The sequence below is a fragment of the Canis lupus genome, chromosome 19, assembly GCF_048164855.1.
Source record: "Canis lupus baileyi chromosome 19, mCanLup2.hap1, whole genome shotgun sequence".
Lineage (NCBI taxonomy): Eukaryota > Metazoa > Chordata > Mammalia > Carnivora > Canidae > Canis > Canis lupus.
The window spans coordinates 33,462,614-33,488,296 of NC_132856.1; the positions used below are offsets into that span (position 1 = coordinate 33,462,614).

Genomic DNA, 25,683 nt, shown 5'->3' on the forward strand with positions numbered 1-25,683 from the left:
TTTTTTTTTATTTCCCGGTTACTTCTCATAATTCTAGTTATCACTGCCTGCAAATTATAAATGAAGATCTTATTTCTGAGCCAAAGGCTTGCCAGTGAAATTGACAGATTTTCAATAACAATCTACATTAGGAGCCGTAAAAACATCATTATTCTATTCACTTTCTGGTCTCTTTGCAGCAGTTTCCTAAATAATAAATGGCATGAGTGAAGGTTAACAGTAAAGTAGTGTCATTGAGTAAATCCCTAGGCTAGTTTGGTGGCTATATTCATGTTCATCAGATTGATTTTCTTCCTTCCTGTGTTGGTATGTTTCTTCCTTAAGTCCCTCCATACCTATACTTAAACACCAGAGAACAAATGAAGCCATGCAGAACAAATGAACTTATATTCATCCATTTCTTTAAAACATTGAAAGCTTTCTTTATTTGTCATGTCCTAAGTATTTTCTATGTGTTACAGTGTAAAGCTTTGGTTCAATTATGTTCTAAGCAATTCAGGGTGGATTTTTCCCTTGCACAAGTCACAGACATATGCATCATCATTAACAAACTAGAATTAGCTGATATGTCTTAAATATTTGCCATGTGCCAGTCACTCAGCCAAGCCTTTTTCTGTGGAACATTTCATTTAATCCTCACAGGGACCCTGAGAGGTAGACACCTTGATCCTCGTTTTTCAGATGAGGAGACTGAGGTTCAGAGTGGTTATGCACAGTGTTCAAGGACAACAGCTGGCTAGTTGAAGAGTTAGAACTTGAATGGAGATTGTCTGAGTCGAGACCTGCTACCTGGATCCACCACTCTGAGCTCCATAAACATGTACCAGCTCTTATGGGAATGGTGACCCCTCCACAAGAAAGACCCAGATACAACTGGAATGTGTGTTCCCCTTATTTCTCATGTTCATATGCATGTGTGTATGCATGCATGAATCATCTAACATCATGAAAATGGATTTGTTTTATGGTGATTTAGGATGAAAGTGGTCAGTAATATTTTTGCATGTTATCCTTTTTTTTGGAAATATTTCTAAAACAGATGTTCTACCTAATACCTATCTGTAATTTTTTCTTTGGTGTGCTAATAAGTGGAATGCAGGTAATAAATGAACCTTAGAGATCTATTCTACAACACTGCTTTATATGACTGCAGCCAAAACTGGGCTGCCAAAAACAGAGCCAAAGCAAGTCTCTAAGAAGCCTTCCACTCCATTCCCCCCACCCCTGCCCCTGCTAATTTTTTTTGCCACCACCCTTCTATTAGGTAAAATCTGTCATCCTAATATATCCAAAAGATTGTTTATTTTGAATCATTCCATCTTTCTATAGAAATAAAGCCAGAGCATGAAAATCAGCTTGGAAGCTTGAGGCACAAATGAACTTTTTAGAATTGGCCGTTGTGCCAAGTACACTGCCTGAAAAATAGTGCTCTCCGATGATAGCAGGGGAAAATGAAAGGTTGGAGAGAGAGTAGGCAACTTTCCCTTACACCATCCTCTTCATTTGAGAGGCTTTGAGGATAAGCCAGTTCACAGAGACTATTCCAGTTGCTCCAAGAGGATCTTTCTCACAGCTTATTGCTGTCAATTGCCAAGCCCAGACTGACCCAGGTGCCTTCTGCACAGGGGCTCCTGGGCAGCATATGCCATTTTCACTCATCCATTTTACAGCTGAGAAGATTGACAGAGCAATCTCTTCAAAAGGATGAAAGAGGGAAGGAGTTTTATCTGTGTTGAGGGGATAAACGCACAAAGGCACTGCTTACCATTTGTGCAGAGAGGTTTTGACCCCAGTGTCAAAATTCATGCTAATAAAATGTGATCTCTAATAACCCACGTGATCACTACAATCTGTGTCGCTCACATTTGTGAATGTGATAACCTCAGTTTAATAGGATGTAAACTTATTGAAGGCATTGGCACTTTACCCCATTTCAGAATGAATGTATAGGGGGAATGTAGTGTTCTTCCAGAGACACCATTTAAAAAAGAAATTCATGATCATACTGAAAGGGTGCTAATACTTGACATTCTCTCCATTTAATAACTGCAGCTAAGAATCTGAAACCAGTTTCCTCAAAAGAGTGCTATGTGCTTGGTAACTCCACAATGGGATTTTTCCCCCAGATCCCAGAAACCCATGGCAGTGACTTTTAATAATTTACTAATATTTAATTCACACAATATAGAATTCTGCCTTTTTTAGTGCATTCATGGAGTTGTACAACCATCACTGCTCATATTAGATCATTTTTATCATCCCAAAAGAATTCCATCCCCATTAGTAGACATTCCCCATTCCCTGCTTCCCCTAAACTCCCAGAAGCCACTAATCTGCTTTCTGTCTATGGATTTGCCTATCCTGGACAGTTCATATAAATGAAATCAGACAGTATATGGCCTTTTGGGTCCGACTTCTTTCATTTAGCATAATGTTTTCAAATTCCATCCATGTTGTAGCATGTCATGTCTTTTTATGCCTGAACAGTATTCCATTATCTGGATATGCCATATCTGTTTATTCATCATCATCATACCTGTTTATTCATCATCATCATATCTGTTTATTAGTTGGTTGTTTCTACTTTTGGGCTATTATAAAAGATGGTGCTATGAACATTCATATGCACATTTTCGTGTGGACATATGTTTTCAGTCCTCTTGGCTATATACCTAGGAGTGGAATTGTTGGGTCATATGGAACTTTACATTTAACTTGCCAGAAACTGCCCAACTGTCTTCCAAAGCAGCTGCACCATATTACATTTCCACGGGCAAGGCGAGTTGAGGGGATTTCTCCACATCTTAGTCAACACTTGTTATTGTCTTTTTGTTTTAAGCCGTCCTAGTGTGTCCTAGTGTGTGTGAAGTCTATCTCACTGTAGTTTTGGTTTGCATTTCCCCAATGACTAAAGATGTTGAGCATCTCTTCATATGCTTATTAGCCTCTCCTTCAGAGAAATGCCTATCAAATCTTTGGCCTGATTTTTCCTTTGGATTATTGGTCTTTTTATTGTCCAGTTGTAAGGGTTTGGATACAAGTTTCTTGTCAGATACATGATATGTAAATATATTCTCCCATTCTGTAAATTGTCTTTTCATTTCATGAGGCTATCTTTTGAAGCCTGGAAGTTTGTCATCTTGTAAAGTCCAGTCTATCAATGTTTTTCTTCTATTGTTTTTGCTTTTCATGTCATTTGTCAGAGCCATTGCCTAATCCAACATCACAGAGATTTATTCCAATATTTTCCTTAAAGAATTTTATAGTTTAACTCTTAAATTTTGTTCTGTGATCCATTTCTAGCTAATTTCTGTCTCTAATGGAAAGTAGGGGTTCAACTGCATTTTTTTTACATATGGATATTTACTTATACCGGCACTATTGGTTGAAAGAGTATTCTTTTCCCATTGAATTGTCTTGTCACCATTTTTGAAAATCAGTTGACCATACATGTAAAAGCTTATTTCTGACTTCCCAGTTCTGTTCTATATATATATACGTCTATCCTTGTGCAGTATCACACTGTCTTGATTACTATAGTATTGTAGTAGGCTTTAAAATCAGAAATGTGACTCCTTCAACTTCATTCTTCCTTTTCTGGATTGTTTATGCATCTCCATAGAAATTTGAGGATCAACTTGTCTGTTTATGCAAAAAGGGCAGCTGAGATTGCATTGCTTCTAGAAATCAATTTGGGGGATATATCTTAACATCTTAACAGTATTAAGCCTTCCAGTCCATGGATATCTTTCCATTTATTTGTGTCTTTCTTTCAGGAATGTTTCATAATTTTCAGCATGTAAGTCTTGCATTTCTTTTATTAAATTTATTCCTAAGTACATTTTTTATGCTATTGTGAATAGAATTGTTTTTCTTAATTTTATCTTTTATTTGTTCATTGCTAGTGTTCATAGAAATGCAATTTATTTTTATATTGATTCTATAATTTGCAACCTTGCTATTAATTAGTTCTAATACTGTTTCTGTGAATTCTTTAGGATTTTCTTAGAATACAAGATCGTGTCATTACAAATAGAGATAGTTCTACTTCCTTTCCAATCTAACACAGACATGATGAACTTAGTCAGGCCTGGAAAGATTCTATTGGTATGACTCATAGGAAATGTACTTGATGCAAGAGGAAAATTTTGATGATTATCCTGGGACTAGAAGTCTGTCTAATATTATATGAATGCAGATACGAAATTACCTTTGCTGGCATTGTAGTCCACATATGTAAAGCACTGACATGTATGAGGGTTTTACCACTAAGCTGGGTTCCTAAAATAAAGGACTTCTAAGGGTGCCTGAGTGGCTCAGTCAAGCATCTGCCTCTTGATTTCAGCTTAGGTCATGATATCAGGGTTGTGAGATGGAGCCCTGTGCTGCATGGAGCCTGCATAATATTCTCTCCCTTCCTCTCCCTCTGCCCTTCCCCCCACTTTCCCCTCTAAAATTAATTAATTAATTAATTAATTAATTAATATAAAGGACTTCTAGGTGATGAGTTATGGCTGTTGTGGTTCTACTTCTGGATTAGTGAGAGCATCTCCTCTTCTGCTCAGTGCTTGTCAGGCCAGGTATTCCTCCCAGGAACTAGAGATACATCAACCAAAACAGATGAGGCCTGTCTCCTTGGGGGGCTTAAGACAATAAAGACATACAAGGAAGTACATAAAGTGATTATAAACTATGATAAGTGGTGCAGGAAGACAAAAACAAGGTGATGTAATAGAGAACAGGATTGGCTAGAGTGGTGGGTACTTTAGATATTATCTGATGGAGTAGATAACATTTGATCTGAGATCTAAAGTTTAATATGAAGCCAGTCATGCAAAGAACCTGGGAATAATGTTTCAGGTATTAGGAACAGGAGGTACAAAGCTTCTGAAATGGGCATCTTTGGGAAATAGAGAAGATCCACGTAGCTGGGACATAGAAGAAGGGGAAAGTAGTGAAGGATGAGGTCAGAGCAGCACACAGGGTCCAGATCATGTAAGATCAGGATGGCCACGGTGAGAAGGATGGCCTTTACTTCAAATGCAATGATAAGTCTTTGTAAGGTTTGAAACAACGCAACAACATTTACATTCAAAAACTTCCCTCTTGCTGTGTCAAGGGTGGATGCAGGGAAAGCAGTTGAGGCATTACTCTGATAGATCAGAGTGGAGATGAAGAAAAGTAGTAGATCCCAGGAATAACTGGGAGCTAGGACAGACAGGATATAGGGAAGAGGAAATGGGTAGAATTAACGATGACTCTCAGATTTGGGATCTGAGCAACAAGGAGGATGGTTATGTAATTCTCTGGGTTCTGGAAGACTGAGCAGACCTGAGCCATCAACTCAGCCATCAAGGTACTGCAATCAGGAATTATAAGTGGACACACCCCATTAAAAATCTGCTCTCACATGGGGCTCCTGGGTGGCTCAGTTGGTTAAGTGTCTGACTCTTGATTTGGGCTCAGGTCATGATCTCAGGGGTCGTGAGATGGAGCCCTGCAGCAGGCTACACACTCAGCAGGGAGTCTACTTGAGATTCTCTCTCCCTCTCCCTTTGCCTCCTCACCTCATCCTCCGCCTCCCCTGTGCTTGAGCATGTGTGTGCTTTCTCAAATAAATAAATAAGTCTTTAAAAATAAAATCTGCTCTCACAAAGTGCCAACGTGAAGTGACTTTATGACAAAGGACAATTAATTAAAGGCTTTTACAAAAGGAGATGCAGGAGAACTATTTTCCTAATCCCCTGGTATGCCAGAGGACTAGTAATTCTTAAGGAACACTTACAGAAATCGATTTGCTAACTACTTGGTAAACTTCCTCCTTGCAATGTTTTATTCATTTTTAAATAGAGTTCCCTATTATTAAGTTCAAATATTTTTAATTAAGAAACAAGTACAGCCCTCTGGGTAATATCGTAACCATGTAGATAGCTGGTAATTAAACTTTTCCACATGTATGACTGCATTCAAACAGTTTTGAATGAATCATTTTAAACCCATAAGTGTCATTATGTGCATTTTTAAACAAACAAACAAAAAGGCCTATATAACAGGCTTTGTGGTTCTAGAAAAAGTTTGAACTTACTAAAGAATGGTTATTTTCAAAAGAAAGACAAAATATGCTACCAGTTACAAATTCATGTATTCTCCTTAGCAAAAATAAGACTTGACTTTTTATAGAAAAAAAAAAACTATAGAATGAATCCCATATGACTTTTGAGTTTAATTTTCACATTTTTATTTTTAAAAAATAAAAACTAAATTATGGAAGGACGCTGTTAAAAGTGTTTTAAGCCATGGTATAATTTTTTTAATTGTCAAGCCTTTTCCTTTGGATAATGAAAAAAGGATTAGTTTGACTGCCTCCCTGATGAATATGAGCCCATATTTTTTTTTAAATAATAGAGGTTTACTATTCTATGCAGTTTGTACTCTACAAACTTGGAGGAAAATGAGTTTGTAAATTATCTTAGAGTTCTAAAGGCATTGTTCCATTACATAAAGTTCTGCATTTTCTAGGATATATAATACTCTGTATTCGAAGGGAAACCATCTGTCTCTCTTTGAATTTGCCACGCAAGTATGCCATTTGCAGCTGTCTTTCCAAAAAATACCCCATTGTTTGAAGAATTCATAAATGTCTTTCTGACCCCTGACTTCCTTCGATTACAACAGTATTCCATTGTTGCAAAACACCTGTTTGGGGGTTAGGTTGCCCTGTGTGCTATACATATGTCAATCATCCTGGCCCAACTATGCAAGTTCACCCAGTGACTCTCCCTCATTCCAAGACTACTACTACAAGTGCTCACTGGCCTCATGCTTTCCTGGGCCACCTGATAGATGGCCTTCACCTTTGCTACCTTCAGGACCTTCCCAAAAGATCATGTCTATCTACATTTTCATTCTTCTGAGAGGTCAAGAGCAGTGGACACCATGGCTCAGAGCACCAACTCAAATCAGACAGACCTGGATTTTAATTTTGGCTTTGCTTCTCTTTACTTACGTGACCTTGGACACATTTCTTAACTTCCTTGAACCTCAGTTAACTCATCTATCACCTTGGAGAAAATAATAAAACTTATTCCATAGGGTCATAATGAGTATTAAATGAAATAGGTTCATAATCCAACAAGTTATTTTCTTCTACTCATGTCTGAGTAGTTAGAAATACAAACCAGTGTGCCTAGCATTCTAAAGCAAACTTTTTCAAATTCAATAAAATTCCAGAAGCTAATTATTGGTATTGTTCAATAAGTGATAGCTATATGCATTTCTTGCCCTCTGTTAATAATTGAATCAAATGCTGACATAAGAATGAATTAATGGTCAGGTAGCGTGTTGGTATTTTCTCAATGTTCACTGAAGAGAGAAAAATATTTAGAAGCAGGACCTGGTGTTTCTCCAGTCATTCCCCAGAGAGTACCCTCTGTGTGTCTGCCTTATTCCCAGAGCTAAATTATAGATCACCCCTTCATGGCTGATGGGGTGAATGAAACACAGAAAGACTAGTAGCACTTAACACTATAAACCATAGTGTTAACCATGGAGAGAATGTGTCATTTATTACATTGGACACTCCTACCAATGAGTTGCCTTTGGGGAAGAGTTTGTGATTTCATGTTTTGTCAAAACTATACTCTTTCCTTGCCTCTGGAAAAAAAAAAAAAAAAACAGAGTCATTACCTGAATTTTATCTGTCAGTGCACTGCTGGGGATATCGCTGGAGCTACAGAGTTTGGTGATTAAATAACATTGGTGCTACCAGTAAAAGGATTTGCATTAAGCATAGAAATTTTCCAGGTGGAATTTGCTTCAATTTTGTTTTCAGTCCAAACTTACTCCTTTGAGTAAAACAAACTCTTTGCATCTAGTGTCTAATTTAGTTATTGACCAAAGCAAAATGGTCCAGAGTAGAAGTATCTTAAAATATTTAAAAATGGAATTACGGTCCAAATTTTGGGTGATGATATGGAACTGCAGAAGTCATTAGGACATTTTCATATCTCCAAACAATGTGCCAGTTCCTCTAATGAAAAGGAGCAGTTTCAGATTCTCAGAAGTTTCAGAAATTGTACATAGAAAGACTTGACAAAAAACTGAGACTATCAGAAGTATGAAGCAATTGAAACAGATTAGTTGTTTAGCTAACACACTATAACTTCTTACTGTCGGTTCTCCAGTATTTTAAAGGTTAGCATCCTACTAGTCAAATGTTTATTGCAGAAATCCATCGCTTTGATGTCTTGGTTTTCCTAATTTTATTTTATTTTTTTGTATATTTTTTTATTGGAGTTCAATTTGCCAAAATAGTAGAACATCCAGTGCTCATCCTGTCAAGTGCCCCCCTCAGTGCCCATCACCCAGTCACTCCATCCCCCCACCCACCTCCCTTTCCACCACCCCTTGTTCATTTCCCAGAGTTAGGAGTCTCTCCTGTTTTGTCACCCTCTCTGATTCTTCCCACTCATTCTCCTTTCCCCTATAATCCCTTTCATAATTTTTTATATTCCCCATATGAGTGAAACCATATAATGATTGTCCTCCAATTGACTTACTTCACTCAGTATAATATCCTCCAGTTCCATCCATGTCAGAACAAATGGTGGGTATTCGTCTGTATATACAATGGTTTTCCTAATTTTAAAGGAGCAAATCATACTTGCCATTTTCCTATTTTATGGAAGAGGCCTTAGGCAGACAATATTTGCTGACCCATTGAGATTGGGGTCTTTGATTCAAGAACCTTGTTTGTGACTTTAAGAATTTAGGGCACTTGCCACATGCCAAGTCCTCTACAAGGTGCCCAGTGCTTTCCATCCAGTATCCATGTCTGGTCCTCATAAGAGGCCTCACTTATTTCTGTTTGACAGACCAGGAAGCAGGGAGGCTTTAGATAGTTCACATCTAGTAAGTGACAAAGCGGAGTGTCAAACTCAAGAGAGTTTGGCCAGAAAAGTTGGTTCACCTTCTACTACCCTAGTCCACGACCCCATTAAAGGTCACTGAAAAAGTTCTGGGATCAGGGCACCTGGGTGGCTCAGTTGGTTAGGCGTCTGACTCTTGATTTTGACTGGGGTTGTGGTCTCAGGGTCTTGAAAGCAAGCCTCAGTGTGGAGCCTGCTTGAGATTCTCTCTCTCCCTCTCCCTTTGCCCTTCCCACCCCCCACCCCTCCACCCCAAACTCACTCACGGACGTGTGCACCATCTCTGCCTCTCAAAATAAAAAATCCTGATCAGGGATCCCTGGGTGGCTCAGCGGTTTGGCACCTGCCTTTGGCCCAGGGCACGATCCTGGAGTCCCGGGATCGAGTCCCATGTCGGGCTCCCAGCATGAAGCCTGATTCTCCCTCCTCCCGTGTCTCTGCCTCTCTCTCTTCTCTCTCTCTCTCTCTTTCTAGGTCTATAATGAATAAATAAATAAATAAATAAATAAATAAATAAATAAATAAATCTTTTTTAAAAAATCCTATGATCATGTGGCAATTTAACTTCCATTGCCACTTTAAGCTTCACGTTATTTTTATCTATTTATTTGAGAGAGAGAGAGAGAGAGAGCTCACACAAGCTGGGGTGGGGGGAGCAGAAGAAGGAGAAACAGATCCCCCTTGAGCAGGGAGCCCATTGCAAGACTCAATCACAGGACCCTGAGATCATGACCTGAGCCAAAGGCAGATACTTAACCTGAGCCACCCAGGCACCCCACTTCACAGTATTTTAATATGCAGAAGGATGCACAGTTGTTGGTATATCTGTCATTACTGTATTACAACCAAACTATTCTACATTCTAAAACAATCTGAACTTAAAGTTATCTTCCCACTCCAGAAACGTCAGTTGGCTTACCTCTGCTATTTCCATTTCTATAAGCAGGTTCAGTAATTGTTTTCCTCTTGGTTCCTTAAATAATATTTTAAACTACCATGTATTGAATGACTACTCTGCTTATCCCATATACAAGGCTACAGTCATCTTAGAGATGCCATATCCTTGAATGTAATATAAAACCTGTTCCATTTGGTTTTACTAGATTCCTTTCGTCTGTAGTTGATTGTTAAACTCAAGAAGTACCCTGAACTCGGTAGATAGATGCTGGGAAATTACAAATTGTTTATCAAATCCCTTTAAGGTTTATAAGAATTGAGCTGTGGTTGTCGGAGAATTCTTTCTGAAAATTAGCAGGCTGACTACTGAGACAAAACGTACGGAAGTATGTTGTGTGGAAGCCATTATTGAAAAGGGTAAACAAATACGGCACATCAAAATAAGAATCTTTTTTAAAAAATACTTTCATGGTCTTCCTCCTCAAAAAGAGAGCTATATCTGTGAGATAGAAAGCTACCTCTTTGCAAGGACTTTTGCTACTATTGGATTTAAATTACTCAAGAATTCTCTACTGAGACATTCTTAAGGGGTTAGTATACATAGATGATGAAGTGTGAATTGAGTCAGGAGTTGTGAAGTGTCTCCAGGTTACAAGCCAAAATGTTTGTGACAGACATTTCAGAGGTGGCATTGGGTCTGGTTAAGTAATACTAGGTCAACACGAATACCGTTGATGTAAAATGCAGTCTAGATTCTGACCAGTTGTTTCTTTCGTATAGTGTGCCTCCTGATTTCTGCTGTTAGGTTGACATAGCATCCCTTTAATGTAGCAGAGTTTTTCAAGTTGTACTGCAGCTTGGTCTTCATACGATTTACCTCTCTGCATTGTGAAGAGATATGCTGAAATCTACCATACATTGCGAATGAGTTATTTGCTCAATCATGTGTCACTTGAGACTCATGCCTGAGATTTCTGTCTTCTTTCTTATCTTCTGTGGGCCTGTGTCACCAGTGAATGAGGGCCAACTCTCCTGTGAGATACATGCTTAGAAATTTGAAACAAATCTTCAAGGGGTACTAGTTGGTGAAGAGATACCCTGCAATACTAATTTACCATCAGCTTGTATTTAAAATGTCAATGTAGAAATTAAACACTATCTGCAAACAGCAATAGAGAGGAGATTAGTCTTCATATTAAAATGCCAGTTGAGGTTTAAAATTAGCATTGGAAAATGGACTTCTGCTACTTTTCTTGCTATTGTGTTGGAGTTTAAAAAACTTCCAAAACTTTCTAATTACGGATTCAAAACTCTTAATAATACAAATTTGAAACTAGCATTGAAACTGACTCCCCAGCTTTAGAAAATGCCTTCTTTGCCCCTACTAAGTAGGTCCAGAGTAAAGTGGCAGCAATTAATAATAATTAAATAATCTGCTTGTTTGTTCATTTGTTTTCTTTTTCAGATTCCACATTTAAGTGAACTCATATGGTATTTGTCTTTGTCTGACTTATTTCGCTTAGCATTATTAATACCCTCTAGATATATCCATGTTGTTGCAAATGGCAAGATTTCATTCTTCTTTATGGCTAATATTTGTGTGTGTGTGTGTGTGTGTGTGTGTGTGTGTGTGTGTACACCACATCTTTATCCATTCATCTGTCGATGGACACTTGGACTGCTTCCATATCTTGGCTATTGTAAATAATACTGCAATAAACATAGGGGCACATATATCTTTTCAAATTAATATTTTTGTTTTCTTTGGGTAGAGATCAGTATAGAGGTTACTCAAAAAATAAAAAATAGAGATATCATATGATGCAATAAGAATATATCTTTTGACAGAATCATAGGCTTTTAATAAGACTTGGCCAGGGAAGTGGAAGCCAAAAGCTATAGATGAAATTCTAGGTATTTTCATCCTTGTTATTTTGGAACTCTATTGCTGATTTCATTTCTGAAACAGTATGTATAAGTATTTCTAGTGTACTTAATGCTTTCTATGAATATAAGCTCCATACTGCTAGCTTGTCCCATGTTCTGATGGTTAAAATATGCAGCCATTGGATGCCTAGGTGGCTCAGCAGTTGAGCGTCTGCCTTTGACTCAGGGCATGATCTTGGGGTCCCATGATGAAGTCCCGCCTCGGGCTCCCTGCATGGAGCCTGCTTCTCCCTCTGCCTCTCTCTCTCTCTCTCTCTCTCTCTGTGTGTGTGTGTGTGTGTGTGTGTGTCTTTCATGAATAAATAAAATCTTTTTTAAAATGCCTTAAAAAAAAGAATATGAGGGATCCCTTGGTGGCTCAGAGGTTGAGCATCTGCCTTCAGCCCAGAGCATGATCCTGGAGACCTGGGATCGAGTCTCACGTCGGGCTCCCTGCATGGAGCCTGCTTCTCCCTCTGCCTGTGTCTCTCATGAATAAATAAAATCTTTAAAAAAAAAACTTTAAAAATGTGCTGCCATATCACCCTTCTTATCCTTTGAGGTCCAGCTTAGAGACCGTCTCCTCCAGGAGGCTTGACTGATGCTACAAGAGGTGACCTCTCTCTTTTCTGAAATGCCAGACTATGGTTTATCTCCCTTTTCTCACATGCCTTTCACATTATGTTCTGGTCTAACAGCCACCATCCCCTTTGTAGTAGCAGTTTCTGTATCTTGGTGTAACTTAAAAGAATACAAAGAGTCAGGGTTAGTATGGTAGACTTCTATGAAGAGGTTTTTTTGCATGATGTCCCCTATGCTGGAATGTCAGCCACTGTCACAATGCAAATCTGATTCAGAAAGAGAGTCTCAGAGATTTTCTAGGTTCCAGAATGAGAATAACAGCCTAATTTCCTCCCAATTTTATTACTCTCCCATCCATATAGAATGAAATGAGTTTCTTCACCTGATCTTACTAACTCATGCCCGTGTCTCATTTTGACTCTACACCACCATTGTGAACTTAGCCTTAGAACTTAGTAAAACCAGTTCTTATCTGGGGCTCACAACATTCTATAGGCACATGTTTGATGGATTAAGCTATTCTGCCTTAATATCTTGAGAGTTTGAGAGGCGAAGGGCATCAAGTTATAAGGTTACTTTTGTTTGTTGTGTTTTATCATTTTGCTGGAATTATCAGTTTTCCTTTCCTTTTAATCATGATCAAGACACTGCATGATTAACTAGTACTATACCCAAATATGTACTACTTTTTTTTTTTTAAATAGACTCTACGCCCAACATGGAACCCAGTGCAGGGTTTGAACTCACAACCCTGAGATCAAGACCTGAGCTGAGATTAAGAGTCGGACACTTAACCAACTGAGCCACCCAGGCACCCCCATGCTACCTTATTTTATGCTCCTTTCTTTCTATTTCTTGATTGTCCTACTAGATTGTAAAGCCTGTGAAAGCAGGAGCCACATCTCACTTGTCTTTGTGACTTCACTGTATTAGGCTTCTAAAAATGTCTGAAGATCAAAGAAAATGAGTAGCTCAACTGGCTTCATGAGGGAAGGACTTGCCTGGGAATCTGAGCACAGCTGAATTGTATAGCCTTGAGCCCATTACCTCCTTCCTAAAACAAATCCAACTGATAATGTCTCCTTTCTTTCCTATAAGGATATTTTGAGACAAAATTGGGTTGTATGTAACATTTTGGGCCTTTTGGAGATAGAATTAGATAAGGCACTTGCCGTTCCTGAGCTGTATAGTTTAGTTAGATGCCATCTTGTGCTAGAGTCCCCTTTCATGTGAAGACGTTCTTACAAACGTTCTTTTAAAAACTATATAATATTAAGTGATTTAGCCTTTCCAGTGATTTTGAAATGGTTTAAAAGATTACAAATCAAGAATGTATCAGGGGACTAAGTTAATTACCTGTCTCTGCCACCAGACCCTGAAGAAAGTCAGTTCTTTCTCTCGGCTCATTTTTGCCTGCCTCTTCCAACATGTTGTCAGAATACATTTTACTATTGTAGGAAATAAATTCATGAAAATTCAGAGTTCTGAGCAGACTTAGCATCTACAGTTCCTAGCCCATAATAGGGTCTCAGTATTTGTAGAGTAAATTAATGAATTTATGTTTTTCTTTTAAGTGTCTTTCATTAGAATATAAATTTTGTTCTTCTTGTGATATCTCTTTTGTCCCAGGAACTCTCAAAACATATTAAATACTCCTGAAATCTCCTATTAGAGATTGCATAGCCTCTGAGGGTGCCAGGCCACTGGAGCCATGAGTTTTAAAATTTTAAATGAGTTTCCACTAGCAACTTTCCAGAAAATCTCTACATCACATTATTAGATCACAAGCTTTCATAAACTCCAAATTATGATAATGATAGTCTTTATTTAAAACTTCATAAGAACACCAGGACTTTTTTTTAATTAATATTTTCTTAACTTTTTACATCCCTATGAGGCAGGAAAGAAGAGAAGGCAGCAGCTGTATCAAAGGGTCCTCCGAGAAAGTAAGTGTAAAGATTTGAGTATCTAAAATATTCTAGTGTGTCATGAAACAAAACCCTTATTTAAGAGAAGAATGTGGGGGTTGAGGAGGAAGAAAGAGAATCCCAAGCAGATTCCATGCCCAATGTGGAGCCCAATGCAGTGCTCAATCCCATGACCCTGAGATCATGACCTGACCCAAAATCAAGAGCCAGATGCTTAATTGAATGAGCCACCCAAGTGCCCCATGAAACAAACCTTTTTGAGGGGCACCTGAGTGGCTCAGTCCACCCCATGTTGAGCTCCCTGCTCAGCGGAGAGCCTGCTTCTCCATTTCCTCCCCGCTCGTGTTCTCTTGATATCTCTGTCACTATCTCTGTCTCTCTGTCTCTCTCTCATAAATAAATAAAATCTTAAAAAAAAGAAACAAACCTTTTTGAGCATAACCAATGTTTGCAGATGGATAAGAAAATTTCAAGGTTGTTTTTAAGTTATATGGCAGTCCTAGATGTAAATCAATACTCAGATGTGATGCTTGCTAACTTTAGTGATGTTGAAATTAACCTTTGCTGTCAAATTTGGTTTAGACCACAGAGAAAGAAAAGGCTTTAAAAATTCTATATGACAATTTCTTCCCTGTACATTGAAAGAATATTTATGTTACCCTCTAAATATTTGTAGTAGTATTCTTGGGGGAAAAATGCCTGACAGACTACATGTATAGTAAAGTCCATATCAGCATAAGTGTTTATAATAGCTGTGAGGTCTTTCTGGCTTTCAAAACTTACATGTTCCCATTTTAAGATTAGATTTTATTTGATGGCTTTTATCAGCATTAGTCATTCTCAATCTTACTATAACTTGAATGTGTTTGGTCATAATGTTCACAGTGATGAAATTCATCAGTATTCTTATAAACTGGACTTTTATATGGAAAGTAATTTTTCTTTTTTAAAAAAAGAGAACCTTTTGAATTTTTGTTTCATCAACTACTGGTCAAGTACCAGACATGGGAAATACAGTGAGTATAATGCAGTCGTTGTGTTTGCCTTTGTAGAGCTTGTAGACTACCTATGAATGCCAAAAACCATTACATAACTCCAATTGTGATAAATACGAAAAATGAACACCTTCTGATTTATGAACACCTTCTGAGAGCACTTAGTGGAGGGGCCACCCAGTTTGTGATTGTCAAGAAAGGCTTCCCAGAGAGATGACATAATTTGGGACCTAAAAGGTCCCTAGGCATTAGCCAGCATGTGGGACACATGGGCTAGAGGGCTAGCATTTGCTCAGGCACTAAGGCAGACATGACCTTGATGCTCTTCAGGACCTTACTGAGTGACAGTGTGGCTGATATGCCAGAAGCAAAAAGACTAGGTGAGTCAGGTGAGGCAGGCATTGTATAAGGGCACATTGGGGTCTGGGCCTCGGTCAGTGGAGAGCCACTGAAGGGGTGAAGGCTCTAGAGTAACATTTGTTGGTTGTCTATTAAGAACGATCAAGTGACCCTGTACTATGTCACTTTCTTCTGTTTTGATCAGGAATATGATTGGAGAAACTATCAGCCCAGCCAGATGAGTGAATCTGAGTTGCAAATGCTGGCAAGCCTGCGTCGGCAACAGAATGAAGAACTGGAGGACACAGGGGCTTCCCACGGCCTGAGTGCATCCCAGGTGGACAACTGTAACGTCAGCATCAGTACCAGCAGTGATGATACAACCACTTGGAACTCCTGCCTGCCACCTGTGAGTCCAAGACATTGGGTATTTGTTTATTGCCTTAATAAAGGTCAGACAAAGCCTTTCTAACAAAGCCCAGCCTTGCCTGGGAAAACTAGAGCCAGCATGAGAACACTCTCCATGAGAAATCTTGAGAGCCCATTCAGAAGTACTTGGTTGGCTCAGTTGGTAGAGCATGCGACTCTTAATCTTGAGGTTGTAACTCCAAGCTCCACATTGGGTGTAGAGGTTACTTAAAAGTAAACTAAAGAAATATTTTAAAAAAAGAAAAAAAAGAAAGAAATATTCAGGGCCCCATTGTGAAATAGTGTTTTAAATCTGAGGGCATTGTCTTTTCTTAAATTGTCTTTCTTACCTTCAAATAATGTATGTTAATTGTGGGATAATATATATATAAACATACAATGAAAGCAAAAAGGAATAATTTTACTTTCAATTCTGGGTGTCTGACAGCATCCATAGCTTCTAACTCAGGCCATGGCACATAGAGAAGGCTCAGTATTTGTTAAATGAATGAACAGAAAAGATGTTGTCTCCTCCCTGTGTCTGAGGGCCGTGGTAGGCACTGCAGATGCTTCAGCAGCTTATATTTTCCCCATATGTTTCTACAGTTAAAGCACTTTTATATATGGCCCATCCTCCTCACTATAGACCAGCAGAGGACCTGGATCAGGTCAAAGTCTTTCAGGTGAAGAAACTAAACTATCCTGGGCCCAAGCCATCACATCTGGTCAGTGGTAGAGCCCAGAGTAGAGCCCAGTGTTTTGATTCAGTCTGTTTTCTTCACTTCTGTCCTTGGGGATGTTATGGCTGAGTTGGAAAGACAAAGTGGAAACGTTGATAGAACAGTCCCATACAGCTTTAAAAATGTCATAAGGCAGTATGGTAGAATCAGTATTTTAATAGTGGTAATAAAAAAAGGGGGGAGGGGGAATCCCTGGGTGGCTCAACGGTTTAGCGCCTGCCTTTGGCCCAGGGCACGATCCTGGGGTCCTGGGATCGAGTCCCACGTCAGGCTCCCAGCATGGAGCCTGCTTCTCCCTCTGCCTGTGTCTCTGCCTCTCTCTCTCTCTCTCTCTCTCTCTCTCTCTATGTCTATCATAAATAAATAAATAAATCTTTAAAAAAAATAGTGGTAATTAGAGCTACCATTTCCTTAAGTACCTAGAGACTTTTTAAGACCTCCATAGGCCTTACTTATAGGAAATTTACTTATAATTTACTTATACTTACTTATAAGGCCCACATTCAACATCAAATCAAACATATTAAAATGCACTTTCATCCAACAGTAAATATCACTTTTTGCTATACAATTTGTGAAAGGAAATATGAAATTGAGTAACTATATTTATATAAAATTATGTAAAGGCTGAATTCAAATGTAGTTGACAGTGGATAACATATGTTTTAAGTATTTAATTAAATATTTACTAATTTTACAATTTTCTCTCCCAAGAATTTTTTTTTCCACGTCTCCAGAATCTTTGTAGATGTTAGAAATCTCAGAGGCTCTGGCACTAGGACTCCCATTGTCATCTAACTCAGGCCTTACTGCTGTCTTAGGTGGTAAGTGCTGTTTCTCCAGGTGAGAAAATGGAGACTCTTGAGTGTAGTGATTCAGACTTAGCTTGGCATGACTCCTGAGTCTGAACTTCTCACCACCGTGACAGGGTGACTTCTCAATGTGTGACTTAATTTGCCACATGTGTGCCCGCGATATCCAGTGGATGGTGTCATTTCTGCTCTGGAGAGTACATACATGTCTTTATGGAAGAATTCAGATTGGCTTTAAGGAGATGTAGGAGAAGAATGATGTTTTCATGAGTGTTTTTTATCCCTACTTTGCCACCCTCCAGGCTTCTCTTGCCTTACTTTTTCATTAAACTAAATGATCAAGTATGCACAAGGCCTCCAGCAAGCTTGGTGCCAAAGATTATCTACCCAACCAAAAAAATATCCTGTGCCAGAGTATTCTTGTAGCCAGATCTAAGAACATAAAGGTAAGTTGCAGATTTTTGCAAATGCAGTTTACAAGGGAATTGAAATATTGCCTTTCTTATAAAATATTCCTCAGCAGTCATTTAAACGGAAAGTAAGAAAGAGAACAGTGGCCTCCTGAACGAGCTCATTCTGTCATGAAGTAGCTTGGAGACCAACGTGACAAAGGGCAAACTAAGGAATGATTATTTATGGACTGAAAAGGCTGAGCTCTTGGTTGCCCTGGATACCGTGTTCTCATCACTGTCCTGTGCTGGCAAGGACTACAGTCCTCATGCACAACAACTACTCTGCTCTAAAAGTATATAGCCAAAAATAACACCACTGGTAATGAACTTGATAACCCTTCCATTTGAACAAATGAGAAATAGAAAACAGTCTATTTTTTAGACTGAGAAAATAATTGAAAAGCCCACCTTTGGTATTCATAAGATATGTTTATTATTGCATCAAATTCAGTCTATTTCAATACTGGAACTAGCACCAAATGGAAAATTGCATTTCTTAATGAACTCTGCATCTTGTTGCTCATATAGAGTTTAAATAGAGCAATTTACAAGAACCATTGTGGTCTTTCTGAGAGCTTATGCCTTTCTCTTTAGAAGTTGTGTAGGGAGAGTGAAAAAGAAGAAAGGAACGAACTTATAAATTTATCACAATGGTATCCTGCTTTTTGTGGATCTCAATGGCGCTGCCATCCACAGTGGCACACTCCCAGAAATATGGAAGACATCTCACTGCTCCCACACCTTCATTTCCAAATCCAAAGAAACCTCAGGATTTTAGCCCTCCCTACTTAACACCATAACCTTAGCACTTGATTTTTCATCTGCATTCCCTCAGTCTCCCAGTACCTCTGTACCTCCCATCTGAGCACCTGGTGGTGAGGATCATCTGCTCTGAGGTCAAATTGATATAGAAGAGAGGCCCACATCAAAGAAAGCAATTGTTCCTATCTGTTGGTTTCAGGAATACTTTCACAGAGAAAGAAAACTACAGTTAAGCCAGTGTTCCAGAATGAGTGCAAGCTCATCATGTGGAAAGAAAGGGAAAAGGAATTCCAAGTTCCGAAAAGGAACAGAATTAAATCCATGGAAGTGAGAGTAGAGTCTCTCCTTTCACAAGATAGCCTACTTGTTTCTCCATCACCTTGAACAGAACTTGAAATGAATCTTTGCTTGTCTTGCCATCATTACCCACCCCTAGCCAACATAGAACAAACGCCCCCATATCCAAGCTACACCGTGCAGCTTACCTGTCACTGCTATGCCCTGTACCCAGATCATGTCAATCGTGTCACTGCTCATCTTGCTCTTCCCTCTGCCTAGAAAGACCCTCCATCCCTCTTCTCTACCTGGAACATTCCCTTGTTTTTCCAAGACCCAACTCACATGTCACTGCTTCATGAAACCCTCTCTGACTCTCAACCACCCTGCGCAGAATTATTTCTTCCTTCTGTGGGTTCCCATTATCTTCAATCTCAACGTTAGCGTTTACCACATGAGGGAACCATGGTTAGCAATGTGCCCCAGGCCTGGTTATGAGCTCCTTGAAGGCAGTACCAATGCCTGGCATGAGGTCACTTTCAGTCACTGATTGTTAGTCATGGATTGAATGAATCAATCAGTAATATTGAAAAGATTCCTTTTTTTATTCTACGATAAGGTAGTTTTCATCAGAATTCCAAAATAGGGACGCCTGAATGGCTCAGCGGTTGGGTATCTGCCTTCAGCTCAGGGCGTGGTCCCGGAGCCTGCATCTCCCTCTGCCTATGTCTCTGCCTTCTCTCTGTGTCTCTCATGAATAAATGGGTAAAATCTTAAAAAAAAAAAAAAAAAAAAAAAAATCCAAAATAAACATCAGCTTTGCTTTGCTTAAATAAACCCTGAATGATGCAGGTAATATTTTACATTCAAGATTTGATAAGTGGATATTAAATATACAGACAAAGGAAAATACAGACGGGGCTTGATGACCAGTGGTTTAAAAGGAGATTTAAGCAGGTCACGTTCAATTTAGTATCTTCACCGGAGGACTTCACACACGCTGCAGTCTGAAACCAGGAAGCCCGTGCAGAGTAAAATGAAGAGTCTTTAGCAAAATCTATTGTGTTTACTACAAGTTTTGATTCCTCAGCTTTCCTCAGCATCTGTACAGTTTAGAGTAATATGTACTGTTTAAAAGGTGTTTAGATATAATAAATTAGTCATTTAAAAGTGTAATTAAATGTAACCATATTTCTCATAGCAAATTGGCTTTTGTAGGCATCTCTTGCTAAATAAATCAAACCTACTGAGAAATCCATTGGCCTTTGACAGACAGATTTTTCAAAGTTTCTAACTTAGAACCAAATTCAATTAAAACAATACTTTACAACTTCTGTGGAAACCAGGCTACAAGTAATCAATTTTGGAGGGTTTCTGTTAGGAGTAGCCCTCATGAGATTTATTCAAAAACTCAGCTCCAGGCAGCCTTAGGAAGGGAGCTAGGAGATGCTTATAATGTATTCTTAAGTGAATTTTATTTTGGTAAGGGCTTTTGATTGACAATAGCATAAAACCATGTCGTGTGTGTGTGTGTGTGTGTGTGTGTGTGTGTGTGTGTTTTCTTTTTAAGGAAAAAATGTAGCTATTAATGGAAACAGCTTTTTGTGGTGCCCAAAAGAATATAGACTCTGCTTCAGCCTACCTGAACTCAAATCCCAGTTCAGCCATTTACCAGCACAATCGCCTATAAAATGGGAATAATAAAAGGCCTTCCTCATATTGACATGGTGAGAATTGAATGCGTGCAGGGAATGCATGTGCCCAGTGCCTAGCAGAGTAAACTCATAGCTGTTACCCGCTGCTTCCCCCAAAGTTATTCTCCTCAAAGGGCCACTTGAATGATCAGAAAAGATTTCTAGGATATTTCCCCTTTTTGTGACTACTGAGGGCTATAAGGATAGGTAGAGGTTCTGTTATGCTTGTTTTGATTTGAGCTTAACCATGAAAATTCAGACTTAACCTCTTAGAGCTTTACAAATAAGCCCTTTTGTTATTTTATTATTTCAATATTTCGTTATTTCTCTGTCCTGCCTTTACCTGTGATTTAAGAAAAGCATGCCTCATGTGCATGCTACCCTGTAAGCAGAATCCCTAAAACCATCATTCCTTCAAGTTAAGAATTCCCATAATCTAATATCAAGCACATAAGTCTCCTTAGCTTGTTTGAAAAAAAAAAAAATGCTCATTGCATGCATCCATCAACATGGCAATTGCAGAGCATAATATTTGGAGAAAAACGAGGCAAAAATGCACTTAATAAAATTACAAGCATATGGTGAGGTTCTCAGACAAGTTATTTATGGTCTTGATTAACCTTGCAACATTTTTGCCATTTTCATCGGTTTTAACATAACACCATGAAAATATTGTCTTTACCTTTTAACATGGCAGGATTATCTTATCTCCTGTTCTTTTATTTAGCCTTCACTTCTCTCCCTCACCCCAAAATTTCTAGCAGCTTGATCACGGAAAAAGCAAAGCTTCTTGTGCTCAGTAGCAAATTTTAGGAGTTCCGTTTTCCTGACACTAGTGCATAGCAACAGCGCCACCAAAAGGACAAGGTCCTCAGTTTCTAGAATCTGTTCCATTTCTTTGCTCATCAGCATATCAGTGTTTTACAGGATGATTACTGGCTGCTACATCTCCAATATATAATATATTGGCATTTCAGGTTCTTTATAGTTAATAGGTCTTAATTTGTTCTGATCTACAGATTCATTAACTTTGAAGCTCTCTTTGGGTGTAATGAATTTTCTTTTAATTCTCCTGAACCAGAAAGGTAACTAGTTGATTGTGCTAAGCTGCAGATAAATCAGATGAGCAGATGTTCTTACACCACTATAGACATGATATATGAAAACTGATATTAGAGTCAGTATAATACTGAAACATGTGAGTTGTTCTGTGTTTAGTGACTATGAAAGTCACCCCGTGAAATAAACCTTCCTCATTCTCAGAGTATTATCTATTACACCTTGTTTGTCCCAAATTTAGCAATGTGGCAAAACTTAATTTTAAATATATAGAGACATGTCAGAAGAATGAAATCAAATTAATTTAATTTATGGTAGGGAGGTCGTCATATAGATTTCAAATAAATATTTCAGACCACTTTTTTTTCTTACTCCCATAACCTGAACTGAGTTTGTCACCTGTGTTTTCAAGAACTTCAGTATTCACCACTATAGGTGAGACTCTGAGCTGGATTAAGCACTACAATCTAGTAGAGGGTAAACTGTAGTGAACTGGGTTCAAAGTCTGGTTCCACTGTTGTTGGCTGGCATGACCTTGGATTAACACCCATTGTCTGAATTTCCTCTTCTGTTAGGTGGAGTTGTTAATCCTATCTGATTCACAGAATTGCTGTGAGGAACAAATGAGATAATATCTACCAAGGATTTAACACAGAGTATGTGCTGATTAAATGTCAACTAGTACTATGATTATTGTCATAGTTATTTGATTATTGTCATATACCTACCTACAAAGTAGGTATTGGTTGCTCTTCTTCTATTGCTTCTTAAGGTATTCCCTGAATATGGCTGAATTCCAAAGTCAAAAACAATTTTTTTTTTTTTACCTGGTGCTTTCATTATATATTACCTACCTAGAAACAGTACAAATAGGTTTACTGCTGCATATATCTCGAAACAGATCTGTTTCCATTTGTGAATGGGGACATCTGGCTTCAGACAGCCCATCAATTCCCCCACCCCAGCCCCACCCCACCATGTTCAGAGAGCTTTTAGAAACCATTAGGCACATTTCTCATTCATTCTGATTTGGGTCTAGGAAAACAGAAAGACCTCATCCAAGTGAAAGCTCTGTCTGCCCTTTCAAAGCATCAAAGCAAAGTTATGGGAACTGAAATACCTTGAAGGAGCTTTTTAGCACCATCATTCCCATAATCCCTTCCTGTCTCTGAGTCTGACTATGAAATTAGGAGACATATACAGAGAAAGGGAATTGGGGCCACCCAGTTTTGTACATACCCATTCCAAAAAAGACTTGCATCCTTCACTGACTGAGTCACTAGCAGCTAGGGCATGTAAGTCTATTTATACCACTTATGTGTGCAAGTCAGAATGCTCTGCCATGATACCCTGTTTTTAAATCAAAGTTGGTTATTGAATAAAATATTTGGGGGCAACAACTTGATAATTAGCTTTCAATACTAAAAATGAAATTAAGGAACCAGGTTCTTCAGACTGAGTTCCATTAACCTATGATTATTTTAATGGGATTTTTTTCTTTTACCTTTCTGTTCCCTCATGTTAACACTCTTTACTATTTTGAAACATTTCCACTGGTTATTTTTTTTTATTTTCTAACACTTAGAAACCACTATAAATGTGAATCTTTTGTTGACTGTGTTCTTTTTTACTCCTTGCATCACCAGATCTGTTTTATATAGACATGAGCAAATGCGGAAAGGGTCAGTCTGTGTAGTCTGAGAGCTGAGTCACAAACAAGACAGGATTCTGTAACTATTTCTATTCTGCAGAGGATGGAGTAAGTCATTTGGAATAAGGGGGTTGGAGACAGGTGTAAATAGAATTAATGATGTAAAATTAAGAAAATGGAAATTTCCTGAATGCCAGAACTGTGATGTGTAGAGCTATGGAAATGCCTCTGGAAGTGTATCGGCAGAGGCCCATTCACTGGAGGCCCGAGTATAGCTGAACTACTGGACGAATACCAATGAACATATTATCGGGAGTATTTCTGCACCAGTGTGAGATGCTCTAGAGAACCCGTTAGACCCTTTGCTTGCTAATTCCTTTCTTGCTGTGAAATAATAAAGCCTAAATCATAAAACCAAATTTCACTTGCAAATTGCTGGAAGTCTTATTTCTCCAGTGAGATCAAATATGTCTTATGACATGTTTTTCCTTCCTCTGTTCTCCCAGCTGTTGTTTCTTATTACTGAAATGGTGATGCATTGATATCGGTTCAATTACCAAAGTATCTGAGTACATTTAAATTCATGGTGCATCACAGAGAGTCAGGCTAAGTGACTGTGATTATCAGACAGTGTGTTTGATTTAAATTAAAGGAACACTTCCAAGAGATTATTTATAGAGGAAGACAGTTTACTCTAAAGAATTCTCATGACCCACATCTTTAATATTTTAGGGCCTGTGAAAATAAGGAGTATGTGGAAAATAAGGAATATGTGCTCTATGTGTACAGGTACCATTGCTATACTGTTTTCCTCTGTTAGAGTCAGCACTATAAGACCACATTATAGGTTAGGAAAAGCTTAACACAAACCCTTTTGGGTAAGGAAGTAATGGAAATCCTTTAAATGCAATTCAAGAATGTATTCCAAATTCCACCTTGTAATAAAATGAGAATGTTAAAAATGATTTTCATATTAGGATTCCATGGTTGTTAACCACATAAGAAAAATACTGCATGCTGATGTTCAAAAAGAGAATTTGTATCAGATATAATGGAATTTTCTCTCTTTATAGAACAAAGAAAAACAAATTCCTTTGGAGACAACAGTTGAAAGCTTTTTTGGGGATGTAGTTGTTTAGCGATGTTTTGAAATAGTAACATTTAAACATTTCTCGCAGAGGAAAAAGTTGAGATTTCACATTTTTGTTAGGTACTGGCACCATTTTTTTCAGTTCACTTCATAATGCTTGGAGCTTTATTATACACTTGGGGAAATGACCACTTTGACCTAAGATTTACACGTGTAATTCCATTAGCGAAAATGCAAGTTATCCTTGCAGACTTACTAACGTTAAGACATAAATATATAATCCTTATCTCTGGATCTCTGAGTTATTGTTGATACCTGCTGTGCAGCATTAGATCCATGAGATATTTTTTATTTTACTGTAGCTGGAAATATCAATGAATGTTAACAGTGTAAAAACTCCACAAGGAGGAAGAGTCCACACATGAACTTTAATTGCACCATAGATGCTATCTCATGCAGTGACCAGCCATTAAAATAACCTGCTCTTTCTCAGGTGTGCCACCTTGTTCTTTGCTGGATCTCCCAAACAGCCTTTGGGTCTTCAGTAAAATAAACAGCCCCTTCTTGCAGATCATTTCTCAAGAAAAATGACAGCAATGAGAGTCTTAGGACAGTGTATGAAAAGAACATTATCCTGATTAGTACCTCACAAACATTTTGTCTTTTACAGCCTGTCAACCAGGGTCGCCACTATCAGAAAGAAATGAATCCACCTTCTCCTTCTAACCCCCGGTAAGAATCATTAATAAGCTAAGTGTCTTTTTTATTATTATTATTTAAAAGACTGTGCATTTTTCTTCATGTCACAAAATTGTTTTCCAAAACTTCCAAAGAGCTTCCAAAGTTCTTTTCCTTAGAAGGTTTAATTCAGGCTATTTTTCTTATTTAGACTACTATGATGTGGTTAACAGTCTACCTAGGTTTATATGATACCTTTGCCTTTTCCTAGCTGTAGGACTTTGAACAAACCATTTAACTCAGGGTCATGCAGGCATAATGCTCTTTTGGGATAATCATATGAATGAATACATGAAAAACTCATAGCACAGTTTCTGGCACATGGCAAGCTTTCTTTAAGTGTTAATTTATTTCATATTCTATTTGCATAGATATTTTAATCAATATGTGATGTTTAGTACATTTCA

General features: G+C 38.3%; 1 protein-coding gene and 2 long non-coding RNA genes across 38 annotated transcripts in view; 2 read left to right on the plus strand and 1 right to left on the minus strand.

Moving 5' to 3' along the window:
• Positions 1-25,683, plus strand: part of CFAP20DC (CFAP20 domain containing) — a 247,113-nt gene that overhangs the window by 163,273 nt on the left and 58,157 nt on the right. For 28 of the 36 annotated variants that reach the window (XR_012011865.1, XR_012011864.1, XR_012011869.1 and 25 more), the window contains 3 exons: positions 14,234-14,278; positions 15,800-16,003; positions 25,209-25,270. Coding sequence is in view for 29 of the 36 variants with exons in the window: in XM_072785601.1 (XP_072641702.1) it covers positions 14,234-14,278; positions 15,800-16,003; positions 25,209-25,270 (311 nt within the window). In the remaining 7 variants the exon portion in view is untranslated. Of the gene's footprint in view, positions 1-14,229; positions 14,279-15,799; positions 16,004-25,208; positions 25,271-25,683 lie in introns of all 36 variants that reach the window. The other 8 variants (XR_012011870.1, XM_072785603.1, XM_072785619.1 and 5 more) reach the window with 3 other exon arrangements.
• On the minus strand, positions 17,402-19,070 carry LOC140610084 (uncharacterized). Its single transcript, XR_012011873.1, has 2 exons — positions 18,876-19,070; positions 17,402-17,786 (listed from the first exon to the last, which is right to left on the minus strand). It is a non-coding gene; the product is annotated as an uncharacterized lncRNA (long non-coding RNA).
• LOC140610085 (uncharacterized) lies at positions 17,402-25,202 on the plus strand. The gene is made up of 5 exons (XR_012011875.1): positions 17,402-18,000; positions 20,615-20,771; positions 22,373-22,453; positions 23,444-23,556; positions 24,181-25,202. It is a non-coding gene; the product is annotated as an uncharacterized lncRNA (long non-coding RNA).